General features: G+C 49.2%; 3 protein-coding genes across 4 annotated transcripts; 2 read left to right on the top strand and 1 right to left on the bottom strand.

Moving 5' to 3' along the window:
• Positions 1–178: 178 nt before the first annotated feature.
• On the bottom strand, positions 179–4,426 carry LOC136963332 (solute carrier family 35 member F2-like). The gene is made up of 9 exons (XM_067257435.1): positions 4,359–4,426; positions 3,473–3,587; positions 3,031–3,203; positions 2,753–2,880; positions 2,386–2,545; positions 2,059–2,215; positions 1,786–1,838; positions 1,432–1,586; positions 179–1,096 (listed from the first exon to the last, which is right to left on the bottom strand). The coding sequence occupies exons 1-9, from the start codon at positions 4,384–4,386 to the stop codon at positions 830–832; spliced, it is 1,236 nt and encodes a 411-aa protein (XP_067113536.1). The 5' UTR covers positions 4,387–4,426; the 3' UTR covers positions 179–829.
• A 1,245-nt stretch (positions 4,427–5,671) lies between these two features.
• On the top strand, positions 5,672–13,863 carry srrt (serrate RNA effector molecule homolog (Arabidopsis)). Of its 2 annotated transcripts, XM_067257363.1 has the most exons (20): positions 5,672–5,756; positions 6,580–6,705; positions 7,088–7,216; positions 7,381–7,527; positions 7,706–7,894; positions 9,159–9,328; positions 9,429–9,589; positions 9,727–9,843; positions 9,927–10,098; positions 10,251–10,429; positions 10,715–10,776; positions 10,865–10,943; positions 11,252–11,443; positions 11,563–11,733; positions 11,905–12,058; positions 12,173–12,366; positions 12,633–12,789; positions 12,882–12,974; positions 13,192–13,300; positions 13,549–13,863. In XM_067257363.1, exons 2-20 carry the CDS (start codon positions 6,587–6,589, stop codon positions 13,622–13,624), a joined length of 2,670 nt encoding a protein of 889 aa, XP_067113464.1. In that variant the 5' UTR covers positions 5,672–5,756; positions 6,580–6,586; the 3' UTR covers positions 13,625–13,863. The 2 variants fall into 2 exon arrangements, with proteins under 2 accessions (XP_067113464.1, XP_067113465.1); XM_067257364.1 differs by lacking the exons at positions 5,672–5,756; positions 6,580–6,705; positions 7,088–7,216; positions 7,381–7,527; positions 7,706–7,894 and adding an exon at positions 7,951–8,689.
• A 411-nt stretch (positions 13,864–14,274) lies between these two features.
• On the top strand, positions 14,275–15,342 carry znhit1 (zinc finger, HIT-type containing 1). The gene is made up of 5 exons (XM_067257754.1): positions 14,275–14,296; positions 14,542–14,715; positions 14,818–14,897; positions 15,024–15,193; positions 15,321–15,342. The coding sequence occupies exons 1-5, from the start codon at positions 14,275–14,277 to the stop codon at positions 15,340–15,342; spliced, it is 468 nt and encodes a 155-aa protein (XP_067113855.1).
• The last annotated feature ends 203 nt before the right edge of the window (positions 15,343–15,545 follow it).

Raw genomic sequence — 15,545 nt, 5'->3', positions numbered from 1 at the left:
TTGCCTTCATTATATGATTTTAAAATATGAAAATATTCCAATCGTCAGTTTGGTTTTTGATTTGTGAAAAAGCGAAATATACAGTATTAGCGTATATTCCAAAAAAACGTAAACAATACAATTTAAACTTTATTAAGAAAAGTTAATGAAAAAATAACAATGTTTTTAATGACCCAAATATATAAATAGGTGATCAGTAACCAGCTGTATAAACAAACGCACATGGTATTCATGTATGAAGAACATAATTTTAAAAAGGCAATTTCTTCTTGATAATGATGATTATCTCTTCAATGAGCAGCATATCATCATACAAATGACAATATACAAAACTTATCAAAACAAAAAAAATACATATTAACAAACCAGCAGATTGGGACCCAGACTTGGAACAGTGATGGAGACAAGGTAGACTGCATGTACACGAGTGTCCTGTGACATGTACACGAGTGTCCTGTGACATGTACACGAGTGTCCAGTGACATGTACACGAGTGTCCAGTGACCTCAGCAGGACAGGCTGGTCCCATGTGGTCCCACCACAATGGACAGCAAGCAGTCAGAACTGTAACTAGAGGAGTCTGTACCTGGCCAGTGTGTTAAGCTGCGTTCTTACTGCAGTTTGTCTGCACAGAATGGTCCAGGCACCGATTGGCTACTGTGCAGGAAGTGAAACATCCATTCTCCGAATGGTCACACGCATCCATGTGCACTTCAAAAGTTGTAACTTTCTCCAAAAACCCAGCGGGCGGCCATCTTGTCAGTCCCAACAGATGGCACAGGAACGTGCCTCACCGGGACGACAGGTGAAGGGAGGTGAGAGCGCCAGGCTACATCCTGGTGCAACGTTCTGTGACATACGTGACAACCGGCCTTCTCAAGCAGCTCTCCTCCCGCTCCTCCCCCCGCTCCTCCTCCTGCAGGCCCTGGGGGCTCACCTCCTCCTGCAGGCCCTGGGGGCCCACCTCCTCCTCGCTGGGCGTCTTGTCCTCCTCTTCAGGGCCGGGAGGGGGGTGAAGGGCGTGGGTGGGCACGGCGTTGAACATGATGAATCCCACCGTGATCACCAGGAAGGACACGATGTACAGGCTGGAGAACTGAGGAGGGAAGAGGGTGAAGGGGGGGTCATCATCCAGTCCCTCAACGCTGACAAGCCTGTCAGCTCCACGTGCTTCTAGATTCTGGCCTCGTTCGTACCTCACTATCTCTCTTCCTGAGAACTACACCTCAAGCTTCCTCTAACATACAATTAACTATAAACTAGTCTGTTTAAGCTATACCCTCTACCACAGAGCTATACCTTCTACCACTGAGCTATACCTTCTACCACTGAGCTATACCCTCTATCACTGAGCTATACCTTCTACCACTGAGCTATACCCTCTACCCCTGACTTATACCCTCTACCACAGCTACACCCAGTGGAACTCACTGTGTAGTGGAAGAGGAACAGTCCACAGAAGAGGCTGAAGAGGTCAGCGGTGAGCAGAGACAGGTTGACGGCCGTGGCGCTGGTCATCTTCACCACCAGTGGCATACAGCTGTACAGCCCGTACATGCACAGGGCGTAGGCCACAAACAGCCCGGCTGAGGAGACAAGCGTTTCCAGACAGCACAATCCCATTAGGCTGACTGGAGGCTTTCAAAAGCAGCTGTTCAGGTGTGCTGGGCCCCACACACAGCTGCTGTGATGATAAATACACTGCTTCGTCTCTGAGGAGAGAATCTGACAGTAGCTTAAAAAGCAATCTAATGTGAATGAGTAATGAATTTGGGGAACACTCACCTATTTTTAAATCCCATTTTATCGCTGCTACCGCGTTCGTTTCCAGCACAACTCTGCAACCCAGGACAGAGGAAGGGGAGAGGGAAGTTTCAGTAGATCTGATGGAACTAGTGTCAGTAGATCTGATGGAACTAGTGTCAGTAGATCAACAGACTACAGCTGACCCTGAGAAGTCTCCTAAGACCAGACTGATTACAGCTGTTGTGAAGGGAAACAGAGACAGGAAGTGGGGCCGGGACAGGAAGTGGGGCCGGGACAGGAAGTGGGACTCACAGCTGTACTCCGCTGATGGCGGTTCCGAACAGGCCCATCATGCCCAGGAACTCGACACGGCCCAGGTTCTTCACAGTGTACTCCTGACACACGTTAGAGACGGCGTACAACGCTGCACTCACCAGCACCAGCCCATCCCCCAGCAGCACGGCATGGGCTGGGGGAGACACAAGATTTCACAATAAGAGTCAACTGATGCCTGTAGATCCTCTCACCTGATCACAGACACAGATCAGTGTAGGATAATGAACTTCCTACATTCCAGTCATGGAAAACACGTTTTTCCAGAGACAGATAAAAGTGTTGGCTAAACTAATAATATCTTACTGGATCCCTGGTCTCGTCCGGCCAGCAGATCTGCCCCCACCATGGCCCCCACCCCCAGCAGACACACAGCCACGCCCACAAAGTGAACCGGCCTATAGCGCGTCTTCAGGAAGAACCAGGAGAGCACCATCAATACGGGGATCACGAAACAGTCCAGAAGCTGAAACACACACATCACACACGTACAGTAAACACACAATATCACACGCATACAGTACACAAACACATTCTATAAAAACTTGATATCTGACGTTTCCATTTTATTAATTTAACAGACGCTTAATCAAAAGTGTCCAAAGCAACATATGTATAGTGATAAAATCTACTGCAGAAAACGACCCTGCTGGTCAGAATGGTGAACTGGTACCTGTATGCTGGTCAGGGTGGTGAACTGGTAGGCCTTCACTACTGCATAGTTTGCCTCCACATCTGTCAGACCCATTAACAGATACTTCCACCATCTGGTCTTCAAAATCTGCCAGATGTTCCCATCACCTATCAAGACCCAGGTCCCCAGGGGCAGACAAGACAGGTGTTCACCAAGGACTAAAAAACACAAGTGACCCCTAACACAACCAGTTAACAACACAAACAACAGTATCTAATCCATAGCGTGTAGTGTGTAGTATATAGTATGCAGTGTACCCTTCCGGCAGCAGAGGGCAGCGGTGTAGGTGAGCAGGAGCAGTGCGTAGTTGAGGAAGCTCTGCATCATGGGCGTCTCCACGCCGGCCTCCGCCAAGTACTGGCAGCTCACAGCCGTCCCACAGATGAGCAGAGACAGCGCCTGGCCCATGGAGATGGTCTTCAGCAGGCGCCTCAGGAAGCAGGGGAACAGGCGGTTAACTACCAGGAACATCCCCTCAGCAGGTGCTTTTGTTCACAGTGAAGAGGTGGGGTAGTGTGGGGAGGGGGTCTGAACCTATGACCAGGCTTCCCAACAGTGAGGATAACTTCAACTTGAAAACAAGATCTGAATAAAACAATGTATCCACAGGATAATGTTTGTAGGGACATGGAATGCTTGTGTGTAATCCAGCAGGGATGTTTATTTAGTCTCAGCGGGGGTGTTTATGTTTCCTCTTACCATGTTAAAACATCCTTGCTCGCTCTGACCCAGGCAGCAGGGCTGCTGCAACACTCACAGCCTGACAGGGCTCCTCGCTCTGGGCCCTCCATCGCCTTCTGCTTCTGAGGTAAACCTGAGAGAATACACACACATGGCAGAGACACACACACGGAGAGAGACAGAGACACCGAGACAGAGAGAGACACACACACGGAGAGAGACAGACACCGAGACAGAGAGACACACACACGGAGAGAGACAGACACCGAGACAGAGAGACACACACGCGGAGAGAGACAGAGACAGAGAGACACACAGAGAGAGAGAGAGACAGAGACACCGAGACACACACAGAGAGAGACAGAGACACAGAGACAGAGAGACACACACAGAGAGAGACAGAGAGAGAGACACACACAGAGAGAGACAGAGAGAGACACACACACAGAGAGCAAGGGGAAAACACAATATACGGTGTTAATATTGGTATACATGTACAGTATAAACCGTATAGAGAGTTCAGAAGCCAGGCTAACTCCAGAGGAGGCAAAATAATCTCCTCAGGAATTTCATACTCATTAGATTGTGGTCGACTACAAAGAGCAAGTCCTTAATCCAGATGATTCCCTTTTAATGCGTTTTCCCAATGGTCGGTTGGACTGACCTCTGATATAGGCTATCCCAGTCTTCTGTACGAGAGTCTACTAGGAAGACTAAAAATCCCATGTAATTTAATTTTGGCATATTTAGTTGACTTTCCAGCCCAAACTGCAAGCCTCACTGTTACAATCCCAAGTTTAGAAATGGGCTGATAAACAGGCTACAATAATTGGCTGAGCAAACGTTAATTGTCCATATGAAAGGTTGCGCCACAAATATCCAACAAAGCATATAGACCACCTACCTACATAGACATATTTCTCCATGTCCATATTTACAAATATCGCGTTCAAGAAATTTCGAAATTCTCGTGGCACGAAAGCGCCAGGCTCTCCAATGGGCCAATCTAACCTGATTGTTTAGCATGACGCTAAGGACCGCCTTCTACACTGGGATTGGTCCAGAGGTTTGGCTAGACACACTCATATACCGGCCCCGCCTTATATCTGCAACCAAACTTGTAGTGGAGAATAGAACTTCAAGTTTACTAATTTGTCTTTCTTCATCAAGTTACATGTACATGCCTTGCAGATGTGACACTGTTGACAAAAAATATTTGTTATACGTGAATATACTAATGGCCCCAAAAAATTACATCTCAGAGAGAGAGAGAGAGAGAGAGAGAGAGAGAGAGAGAGAGAGAGAGAGAGAGAGATGGATCTGAATGTTATCCCAAGGTTTTCTAGGGAGCAGGAATGATAAACGAAAAGTTGTTTTGGGAAACATATCTGGTCGTTATTGAAACAGAACGACAAAGTATTTCACTCTGCACACCAGACGTAAGTTTTCTTTATCAAGAAAATACATATTACACTTCCTTCACAAACAATTAGATTTATATCATACTACTGTTTTCAAAAGTCAACGTTTGGTTTGATTATTTTTTTTTGATTACCAACGAGTCTATAGCAATACGTTTTACTACAGAATACAAAGCTAAATATCCAGCTAAAAGTAGTGACAATTGACAAAAGTCTTACCTTTAAGTGTTCTGACAAACTTTTTCAGCGCCACAAATGAACTTGAGAGGTCTTGAGCCCTTCCTGGTGGAGATGCATTGTCAGTGTGTGTGGTCGAGACAATAGCATTGTCGATATTTATTATCTTACTCCTGTGAAGGCCACAGGTTTTTTTTCAGACGTTATAATCTTTACACACCTGTACTTCCGCATCTAAACCGCAAGTGGCAGTCTTGTGCTACTGGACCGTTAGAAACCAACACATTAAACAGGAAACATTTTAACTTTCGGTTTACATCAAAGAGTAGGCTATAGAAGCACTATTCAGTGTATAATTAAAGAGTATAGAAGCAGTACAGTGCTTCTAAACTCTTTATTTACATGTCCACGTGCAGTGGATGCATTTCCGGATATGACGATTCGTCTTTAAATAAGAGACGTGTTTTTGGTGTGCAAATCACTTGTCTATGTGATTGCTGCGGACACTAGTCTTCGATTAATACTTTGTAAATTGTTGAAACACTTGATGAAAACGTATTAATAATAAACGTAACATGTAATGTAATCAACAGAAGGTGGTCTTTTATTTTGAAATATTTTGACAGTAAGAAAAACGTAGTTCCGGTTCACACTGCACCAAACTTGACGACGAAGAAAGTGGAAGGCAGCGGTTGAAATCTAAGGTAGCTCTAGCAAATGTATTTATATGGATGTTATTTGCCCCCTTACTAACATAACTAGATACGATTTACATGTTGGAAAGACGACATTGGTGAAAATTAAACTATGTATGTTAGGTATCAAATATGGCACTGATACTAGCGAGATATCTTTGCTAATGCTAAATCGCTAGTAGCTAGAGCTAGTATTGTTAGTTAGCTAACGCGAGTTTACCTTGCTAGGTTCTAAAACAGGCTGTGATTCTTTTGAGTTTTAGTGAAACCATACAACGGCGTTTGATTTAGGTAGAAAATACGTTAGTATTAAGACAGGGATGTGTATGAGTTGATGATTAACCTTAGCTAGTTTGCTAGCCTAGGTAGTGTAGCTAGCTAGTTGGCTTGTGGTTTACGCCGGGGGGCGCTTCAGACCAAACGGCCTAACGAGCCTCTGTCTTTTCAAAACTGACTTACATTCTCAAATGTAATTGTAATTGGATTAGAATACGCTTTTATCGAAAGCAACATACAATCTGGGGATATAGAAAGCACATCGTCAAAGAGTGGACTGTATTTACCAGGCACGGTGTAAAATAACCACGTCTCAACTACCGACCAGACTTGGCTGACTGTGAAAAGTTGCCCTCTGGCGGCTGTGTAGGGCACTGCGTTTGAATTATTCGTTAAGACTGCAGGCGTATCTTGCTAAAATGTACACTTCTGTTTGATTCCTCATTTTATTTTGTCATAACATTAAATAAATGTACTTTAGATCTGTAGCCATGCTTTTTGGTTCATCTCTGCAGATGGTAACGAATATTTAGCTGATACGGGGTTGTTTCCACAGAAGCACAATGGCAGACAGCGATGATGAATATGATCGCAGGAGAAGGGACAAGTTCCGCCGTGAGAGGAGTGACTATGACCGCTCCAGAGAGAGAGAGGACAGGCGGAGAGATGAGTGGAACGACAGGTGAGCAGGAGGGAACAGACTTCATGGTGGGGTACAGTCACAGTGGGGTACAGTAAGGGAAGTCAGATGGCTGAGCGGTGAGGGAGTCGGGCTATTAATCAGAAGGTTGTTGGTTCGATTCCCGGCTGTGCCAAATGATGTTGTGTCCTTGGGCCTCAGGGGAATGTCCCTGTACTTACTGTAAGTTGCTCTGGATAAGGGCGTCTGCTAAATGACTAAATGTAAACAGTCAAGTCTCTGAAAAAGCTCGTTTCTGAAGCCGGTTTCTGCATTCGGACATGTGGCTGTTCACGGCCTATGCTGTCTCCGTCTTCTCTCTGGAAGGAGTTGGTGATGTAACTGTGTTTCTGTGTGTTTCCGTGAACTGGCGCCCCTCGGCCAGGGAGTGGGAGCGCGGCCGGGAGCGTCGGAGCCGGGGAGAGTACCGGGACTACGAGAGGGGGCGCAGGGAGCGCTTCTCCCCCCCTCGACACGACATGAGCCCCCAGCAGAAACGCATGAGGAGAGACTGGTGAGAGACTAGATGTACCTGCCTGCTGTCGTCTCTCTGAGGAGAGACTAACTGCTTTGATATTTCCCCTATTCAAACTCCCTCCAGATATCAGCTAGTACAATATAAACAAGTCAATATAATACAAGCATGCATCTCTAACCCCCCCCCTCCCGCCTGAGCAGGGACGACCATGGAGGGGAGCCTTACCACGGAGGCTATGACCTGGGCTACGGGGGTAGTGGAGGGCCCAGCTACGCCCCCCCCCAGCCCTGGGGCCCCCCAGATCTCCACCTGATGCAGCACCACCACAGCATCCCCATCCAGGCCAGGTGAGGAGCACAGGCTGTTCCGCTCAGTAGAACTTCCTTTCTGTTAAGGCTCCTACCACACAACACGGCTCGCCACTCAACAACGATCCAAGTCCCGTCAGAGTTGAAGGGGTTTGTGTGCGTTTAAGGCCCGTGTATTCCTGATGTAATTGAACCTGTGTGTGTGTGTGTGCGCTAGGCTGGGCAACATCCACGACTTGGACCTGTGTCCTCCGCCGCCGCTGATGAAGACGTTTAAGGAGTTCCTGCTGTCTCTGGATGACTCTGTTGACGAGGGCGAGGCCGTGAAGAGATACAATGAGTACAAGATGGACTTCAGACGGCAGCAAATGCAGGACTTCTTCCTCACTCACAAAGATGAGGAGTGGTACGATGATCACAGCCTTTGTTATTCCCTCTTAGTCAGGAAGTAATGTTACGAAAATAGCTTTTGTTGGTTGTAAAGCTGCTTTATCTTAAGATGGCAGACTGCTCACAACCTCTCTGTGCAGCCTATGAGAGGTCTGAATGTACAATATATCATATTCCACTTTTTTCGTTCTTTTTAGCAGCTATTACATTGAAGTGGTAGTTTGTGGTTATCCTGACTCCCCTCTCCTTCAAGCACTCTGCTTAGGAAAGACTGCGCATAGATCTGTGACTAGACTAGAAAATCATTTAATTTACCATGGTTTCGTCGCCGAAACTCTGTTTCACCTGTCTCATGTAAGTCCCACAGGCCCGGCGTCCTAGTGTGTCCATGCTGTTGATGTGTAACTGCCTTAACCAACCCTTCCTTCCTCCTCCCACTCCCCCTCCCTTCACAACAAGGTTTTGGAAGATGAGAACAAGTGACTCTCTCGTCAGGACGCGATGCTAGTCAGTCAGGGCATGCACTGCGCCCAATGCAGCTGCTCTAGATCTGAAGTAACAGGGATCTTAGTTAGATAGATGCACAGATCACGACCGGCCGCGGAGAAGTTTTCTTTTCTAAGTGTCTGATGGTTTTTATCCCCCCTCCATTTTTTTTCTTTTTTTCGTACATATATTTCGATCAAATCGAATTCCCTAACCGAAATCGAATTGTGCGTTCACAAACACAGTATGAGGGTGAAGTGGAGCACATTTCTACAGAAGAGAACCCTCTCTATATATATGTGTTGTTAAACTGGGAGAAGATAAGGTAAATTTAGTCCACACAATGGCAAACTTGCTCTTCTGAAATGTTCAAACTGATTATGAGATGTCAGTGTTCTGTAGTCTTTCATAATGTCTGTCTCCTTTCTACCTCGTCATGGCCCCAGCAGTTCCACCAACACAACCTCACATTAGAGCCCAGTCACACCCACACAACCTCACCTCACATTAGAGCTCTCAGTCAAAACACAAACTTAACCAGCACACAGAGAAAGATGGTCGATCTGTTTAGCTCTGATTGATTGTCACGTAGAAGTATGATAACAAGCAAGCGGATGTGTTCCGTACACGAGCTGACAGATCAAAACATTGTCGTTTCTCTGCACGAGCCACAGTCAAGAACTGTCCTAGGGGCCCCAGTTATGTACTGATGTCTTTACCATCTCTAACAGATACTTCTCCTCCACCCCTGGTTTGTCCCCCCTCTCCCTCGGGTGCCCCCACCCCCCACGCAGGTTCAGGTCCAAGTACCACCCAGACGAGGCGGGGCGGCGGCGGGCGGAGACCCACAGCGCCCTGCAGAACAGGCTGAACGTGTACATGTTCCTCATGGAGAACGGCTGGTTCGACAACGTCTCCCTGGACATCGAGCGCGGTCCGGCCATCGTCAAGGTCCTAGACGCAGGTAGGGGAGGTTCTGGAGGTGTGTTTTGGGGGTTCTCCAGGATGGTCTCTCCTGGGTGGCGTTGGTCGCTACCAGGCTGACGTGCTTCTGTCTCTCCCAGCGGTGATCAAGATGGAGGGAGGGACGGATCACGACCTGAGGGTCCTGGAGCTTCCCTCGGAGGAGGAGGAGGAGCGAGGCCCCGAGCCGCCCAAGAGGGAGGAGCCCCGGGGTGCGGTCGGGGACAGCAAACCTCCGGAGGAGAAGGAGGACAAGGAGAAGGTGTGTATGAGGTGTCCCAGAAAAGCTTCCGATAGCGGGCCACGGGGGCAGAGCTGTGGAGCAGGGCTGTGATTCATGGCGTGTGTGTTTCGGGGCAAGGGAGAAAGGGTGTGTGTTTCAGCTGCGGTGTGTTTCAGGGCGAGGGCGAGGCCGCCTGTGCCGAGAGGGCAGGAGCGGCCGCAGTCGACGCCCCGGGGGGAGAGGAGAAGAGGGAGGGGGAGGACGGCATGGTGCAGACACCCGCAGCCAAGAAGGTAAGTGTGGGAACCAATCACGTTCCTCCACCGTAACAAGCCTCATGATCTCATTGCCTGCGCTCTCTCTCATTGGCCGGCAGCAGGGAAAGAAGAGGAAGAGGAAGCACAGCGGCGACAGCGAGGACGAGGCCAGCGCCTCCGAGAGCGAGTCCGACTCTGACTCTGACTCCAACTCTCGCTCGTCCGACAAACCGGCAGAGAGAGAGGAGGGGGAGGAAAAGGAGGATGAGGAGGAAGAGGAAGAGGGGGAAAGTGAGAAATCACAGACTTGTGTTTTTAAACTTGCTGAAGAAAACGTACACGAATGAGAACAGCGATTCATGCCGAAATTCTCGAGAGCTTGCAATAAAATATTTATAGATGTAATAGAATAGTGAATTTCAACAATCTTTCTGCTTCCCCAGCTCGTGGCAACGAGGGCAAAGAGGAGAAGGGCAAGGGGAGGGAGCCGGGGAGGGAGGTGGAGAAGGAGGACAAGAAGACGAAGGAGGACCAGCCCCCCAGGCCCAGGCCTCTCCACAGGACCTGCTCTCTGTTCCTCAGGAGCATCGCTCCCTCCATCTCCAAGGCGGAGATTGTCTCTGTGAGTCGTCATCATCATATCTGTAATCATTTACATTTAGTCATTTAGCAGACGCTCTTATCCAGAGCGACTTACAGTAATTACAGGGACATTCCCCCGAGGCAAGTAGGGTGAAGTGCCTTGCCCAAGGACACAACGTCAGTTGGCATGACCGGGAATCGAACTGGCAACCTTCGGATTACTAGCCCGATTCCCTCACCGCTCAGCCACCTGACTCCCCTAATAATGACAGACAGGTGGATCTCCATGGAGACCTAACCAGCCTCTGTCTGTCTCTCTCCCCAGCTGTGCAGGAGGTACCCTGGGTTCCTGCGCGTGTGTCTGTCAGACCCCCACCCGGAACGCAGGTCAGTAGACTTCACCTGCTAACCCCACCCCAGCATGGCTCCACCCCCGCCTGGTAACTAACCAATTGCGGTTGTCTCCGGGCGACAGGTTCTACAGGCGTTGCTGGGTGACGTTCGATCGCAGCGTGAACATCAAGGAGGTCTGCTGGAACCTGCAGAACATCAGAGTGAGTCATTGTGGTCTGACCCCCTGTCCCCCCCCCCCCCCCTCCTCCCACGTGTCTCCCCCCCGGCCTGGTCTGACCACCCGTCTCCTCCCACCTTTCTCCCCCCTCCTCCCCCCGGCCTGGTCTGACCACCCGTCTCCTCCCACCTTTCTTCCCCCTCCTCCCCCTGGCCTGGTCTGACCCTCTGTCCCCCCCCCTCCTCCCACGTGTCTCCCCCCCGGCCTGGTCTGACCACCCGTCTCCTCCCACCTTTCTCCCCCCTCCTCCCCCCGGCCTGGTCTGACCCCGTCTCCCCCCTCCTCCCCCAGCTGCGGGACTGTGAGCTGGCCCCCGGGGTGAACAGGGACCTGGCTCGCAGGATCCGCAACGTGAACGGCATCACGCAGCACAAGCAGGTGCTGCGCAACGACATCAAGCTGTCGGCCAAGCTGATCCACGCTCTGGACGAGCGGGGCCAGCTGTGGAGCCACCGCCCCCAGGGAGACTCCCCGGGACTGGAGGTAGGACACACACTGGTATATATGTTATGCACGGTAGTGTGCTCTTCCTGGTTGTGTGCCCTAACTTCCTGGTTGTGTGCCCTAACTTCCTGGTTGTGTGCCCTAACTTCCTGGTCCAGCTGCCAGGCCAGAACCCCATCATGAAGAACATCACAGACTACCTGATAGAGGAGGTGAGCGCGGAGGAGGAGGAGCTACTGGGCAGCGTGGGCGGGGCCGACCCAGAGGAGGGCACCAGGGAGGGCAACCCTGCAGAGATCACCGTGGAGAGAGACGACAACCTGGTCACGGTCTGTCCACCCTCACCTGTACCTCACACACACCTGTACCTCACACACACCTGTACCTCACACCCTCACCTGTACCTCACACCCTCACCTGTACCTCACACAACTGTACCTCACACACACCTGTACCTCACACAACTGTACCTCACACCCTCACCTGTATCCCCACCTCAGGTGCTGGACCGGCTACTGTTCTACCTGCGTGTGGTACATTCCATCGACTACTACAACTCGTGCGAGTACCCGAGCGAGGATGAGATGCCCAACCGCTGTGGCCTGATGCACGTACGGGGGCCCATCCCTCCCAACAGGGTGACCCACGGAGAGGGTAATGATGCTGTCCAATCAGTAACCTCCCTCCCGCTCTCCTCCTATACCCGTCAGTCTCTCGCCCCTCCTACACCCTCCTAAGTCTATCGCCCCCCTCTCTCCCCCCCCCCAGTGTCCCAGTGGCAGAAGACGTTTGAGGAGAAGCTGCTTCCTCTGTTCAGTGTGAAGGAGACTCTGTCTGAGGACGAGGCTGGGAAGATGGGGCGGAAGGATCCGGAACAGGAGGTGGAGAAGTTTGTGTTGGCCAACACCCAGGAGCTGGGCAAGGACAAGTGGCTATGCCCTCTCAGCGGGAAGAAGTTTAAGGTGAGCGAGTTCACTTTCGGCTAACGACAAACCGCAAAAACTCTACTGCGTATTTAAATCAGATTGGATTTGTACGGCCCTTTTTACAGGCAGTGTCACAAAGGGCTTCATGTACAACCATGGAACTGTTAACCTACAGTTAACCATAAACCCCCATTTAAAGAGTTTTAGAAACTAATAACGATGTTTTAAAGTGTTTCAGTGAACCCAAAGATGCGTCTCTGTTGAGCTAGTGTTTGCTGACCTTTTGCTGTGTTGACCATTAGGGACCAGAGTTTGTACGTAAGCACATCCTGAATAAACACGGGGACAAGATTGAGGAGGTGAAGAAGGAGGTGGAGTTCTTTAACAACTTCCTGCTGGATGCCAAGCGCCCGACCCTCCCTGAGATCAAGTCCAACATGCCTCCTGGACCAGGACAAGGTGGGACACACACACACACATTACTACACACACACACCTCTCCCTCCTCTCTCTCTCAACACACCAACATGTCCTCTCTCTCCTCTCTGCAGGGCTGCTCTCCCCTGGCCTGCCCTTCCCTCCCCAGGGACACCAGGGCCTCATGGGGTTTGGCCAGCCTCGGCCTCCCATCATGGGCTACGGAGGTAGGCACTGCTCCCCCCCGCCCCTCTACTCTCTGGTCCCCCTCTCTGGTCCCCCCTCCTATGGTGTTACCCAGTTTAATGGGTCCAACTCACTCCTCAGTGTAAACACTACCCAGGCTTTCCACAAACCGTTCTCACCACATAAAACTGTAGTTTAAAATCATCGTCAGCCATGCCATATATTCAGTGTGACCCTTTCTCTCTCTCCTCTCTCCAGGTGGGCCCCCATACCCACCCAACCCCTACGGAGGGGGGGGCGGCCGGGGTAACTATGACAACTTCCGTGGGCAGGGGGGGGGCTACCAGGGGAAGCCCCGTAACAACAGGTGAGACCATGGTCAGTGACAGATCAGCCAGCTCAACTCCCTTCCTCCCTTCTGCTGTCACATGGAACCTGTCAAGTAATCAAGGCTCTCCTCTCTCTCTCTCTTTCTGTCTGTCTCTTTCGCTCTCTTTCCATCTTGCATGCTCTCTCTCTCCCTCTCTTTCTGTCTGTCTCTCTTTCCCTCTCGTGCGTGTTCTCTCTCTCTCTCTCTCTGTCTCCCTCTCTCTTTCCCTCTCTTTCTCTCTCCAGGATGAGCAGAGGAGATCCTCGCAACATCATTGAGTATCGTGACCTGGATGCTCCGGATGATGTGGAATTCTTCTAGAGTTTTTAGTCTCTTTTAGTAACTGGTGTTGTAGTTAACCAGCTTAATCAGCCTGTGATATTTAGCCTGTTTTGTCCTCGACTGTGATTAGTTAATTAATTTGTTTGGCTGTAGATCTAAGGCTAGAGCAAGCATTGTATTCTAACATTTCTTTTAATAAACATAACTTGGAAAATTTTGATTTCTGTTTGGCTGCAAACCAACAGTTAATCAATTAAAATACAACTTTGATGCATACAATCAAGAGACAATGTGTGCAATATGACTACCTCTTAATTTGATGGCATGTTTCCTTTGTGGGGGTAATATACAGAGGTGTACCATAGGATGGTATGACCTGGTCATATAAATCAAATTCAAGTTGTTGTCCACATGTATTGTTATCGTCAAGTCAATGTCACATTCCATCCTTGTTAGTTCCTCAGGCTACACAGAATATTTTGTAGGGAGCTTGGCATTTATGAAGGGTCTTTGAATGACATGTGTATGTGAGTTACATTTTATCACACGATTTAATCGAGAATGGTATATTTATAGCTTCGTCTTCATGTAAGGAATATTTTGGGGGGGGGGGTAGCCTAACATTGTATTTTGTGAGTGATCATAATACAATTGTCCCTTACGCGTTCCCGTAAACTGAAAAGGCAGTTATGGTGGATAAGAAAATATCAGGTAGGATGCACTTATCGATTTTTGTGTTTTTCACACAAAAACAAATAGGATCTATTTATAATTGTTCACGTTGTGATTTTGTCCACAAGCAGTGCGATGCTAATGCCGCTGTTGATGCGTAGCAGGTCTACCGCCCAATAGCCTCTAACCATCCAATCTGTTCACATGGAAACGATATAGATTTCCTAGGTTGCCGTTGAACATATAGGTGTTGTTATTTATGTTGATGTTTTTACCATTTTAAGTGCGTTCTCAAGATCCAAACCAGAGGCGCGTTCTGGACTGCGCCACGCGTCAGCGTCGCTTGGTCAGACAGTTAGAAGCTCTCGAAAAAGACAACTTTCAAGATGACCCTCACGCCAGCTTACCACAGCAACTAGCTAAGAGACTACCACAGTTTGATGACAGCAATGAATCTGGTAGGCTGTGTAAATACATCCTCAACTGGCAAATGTCTTAATTATGCTTTACACCATTTTATTTTTTACACTTACCTATATTCTCGACACCTTGTTATACAGGCAAGAAGAGAAAAAAGACACGGGGAGATCATTTTAAACTTAGATTTCGAAAGAATTTCCAAGCTTTGCTGGAGGAGGAGGTAAAGCCATATCCAGACAATTAGTCTAATCTATCGATACAACACAGCAAATAGCCTACACCTCTCCCTTTTTAATCGCTTCATCCTGTCCGTTTTCCTGAGTCCTCGCGTTCTGTCCCGCTGCAGGACCTGAGCGGTACAGAAGGACCGAACTACCTGACGGCATGCGCGGAGTCGTCAAAACTGCCCCAGCGCAACTTCTGCACGGTGTGCGGTTTCCCGTCCCACTACAAGTGCGTGTCCTGCGGGGCGCGCTACTGCTGTGTCCGTTGCTTGGGAACACATCACGAGACCAGGTAACTGTACCGTGGACTACATGTTTGATAACCTATCATTGATAATCCACCATAGTCCTAAACACAAAGGTGTCAGTTCTGAAATGTGTCGAAACTAAAGCTGTCTTCCTCCTCCCCTCTTTTACAGATGTCTCAAGTGGACTGTGTGACCAACCCAGCTTTTACCTGTGAACCACTTCAGTCTGCAGCTTGTATATATAAGGGTCTGTGTGCAGCGTCTTGTTCAGGGAATTTGGGAGGGGAGGGGGGGCAACACATCACTCTCAAATGAACTCCCAGCCTGACCAGGGGCCTGTTCCATAAAGCTAGTTTACCGAATAAGACGGGCTCATGTCAGGGTAAGTAACTCACA

Source organism: Osmerus mordax, chromosome 19 (assembly GCF_038355195.1).
Source record: "Osmerus mordax isolate fOsmMor3 chromosome 19, fOsmMor3.pri, whole genome shotgun sequence".
Classification (NCBI taxonomy): Eukaryota; Metazoa; Chordata; class Actinopteri; order Osmeriformes; family Osmeridae; genus Osmerus; species Osmerus mordax.
The sequence above is the reverse complement of the archived record's forward strand: the minus strand, read 5'-3'. Positions and strand labels throughout refer to the sequence as shown.

Excerpts from the sequence above, each read along its gene's own strand:
- LOC136963332 (XM_067257435.1), bottom strand. The coding sequence starts at position 4,386 with ATGGACATGGAGAAATATGTCTATGTAG. Across the intron at positions 2,881-3,030 it reads TGCCCTCTGCTGCCGGAAGG|GTGATGGGAACATCTGGCAG; the intron begins GTACACTGCATA and ends GGGTCTTGATAG. Across the intron at positions 2,546-2,752 it reads CCACCCTGACCAGCATACAG|CTTCTGGACTGTTTCGTGAT; the intron begins GTACCAGTTCAC and ends TGTGTGTTTCAG.
- srrt (XM_067257363.1), top strand. The coding sequence starts at position 6,587 with ATGGCAGACAGCGATGATGAATATGATCGCAGGAGAAGGGACAAGTTC. Across the intron at positions 6,706-7,087 it reads AGAGATGAGTGGAACGACAG|GGAGTGGGAGCGCGGCCGGG; the intron begins GTGAGCAGGAGG and ends CCCCTCGGCCAG. Across the intron at positions 13,301-13,548 it reads GGGAAGCCCCGTAACAACAG|GATGAGCAGAGGAGATCCTC; the intron begins GTGAGACCATGG and ends TTCTCTCTCCAG.
- znhit1 (XM_067257754.1), top strand. The coding sequence starts at position 14,275 with ATGGTGGATAAGAAAATATCAG. Across the intron at positions 14,297-14,541 it reads GGTGGATAAGAAAATATCAG|TGCGTTCTCAAGATCCAAAC; the intron begins GTAGGATGCACT and ends TACCATTTTAAG. Across the intron at positions 14,716-14,817 it reads TGATGACAGCAATGAATCTG|GCAAGAAGAGAAAAAAGACA; the intron begins GTAGGCTGTGTA and ends CTTGTTATACAG.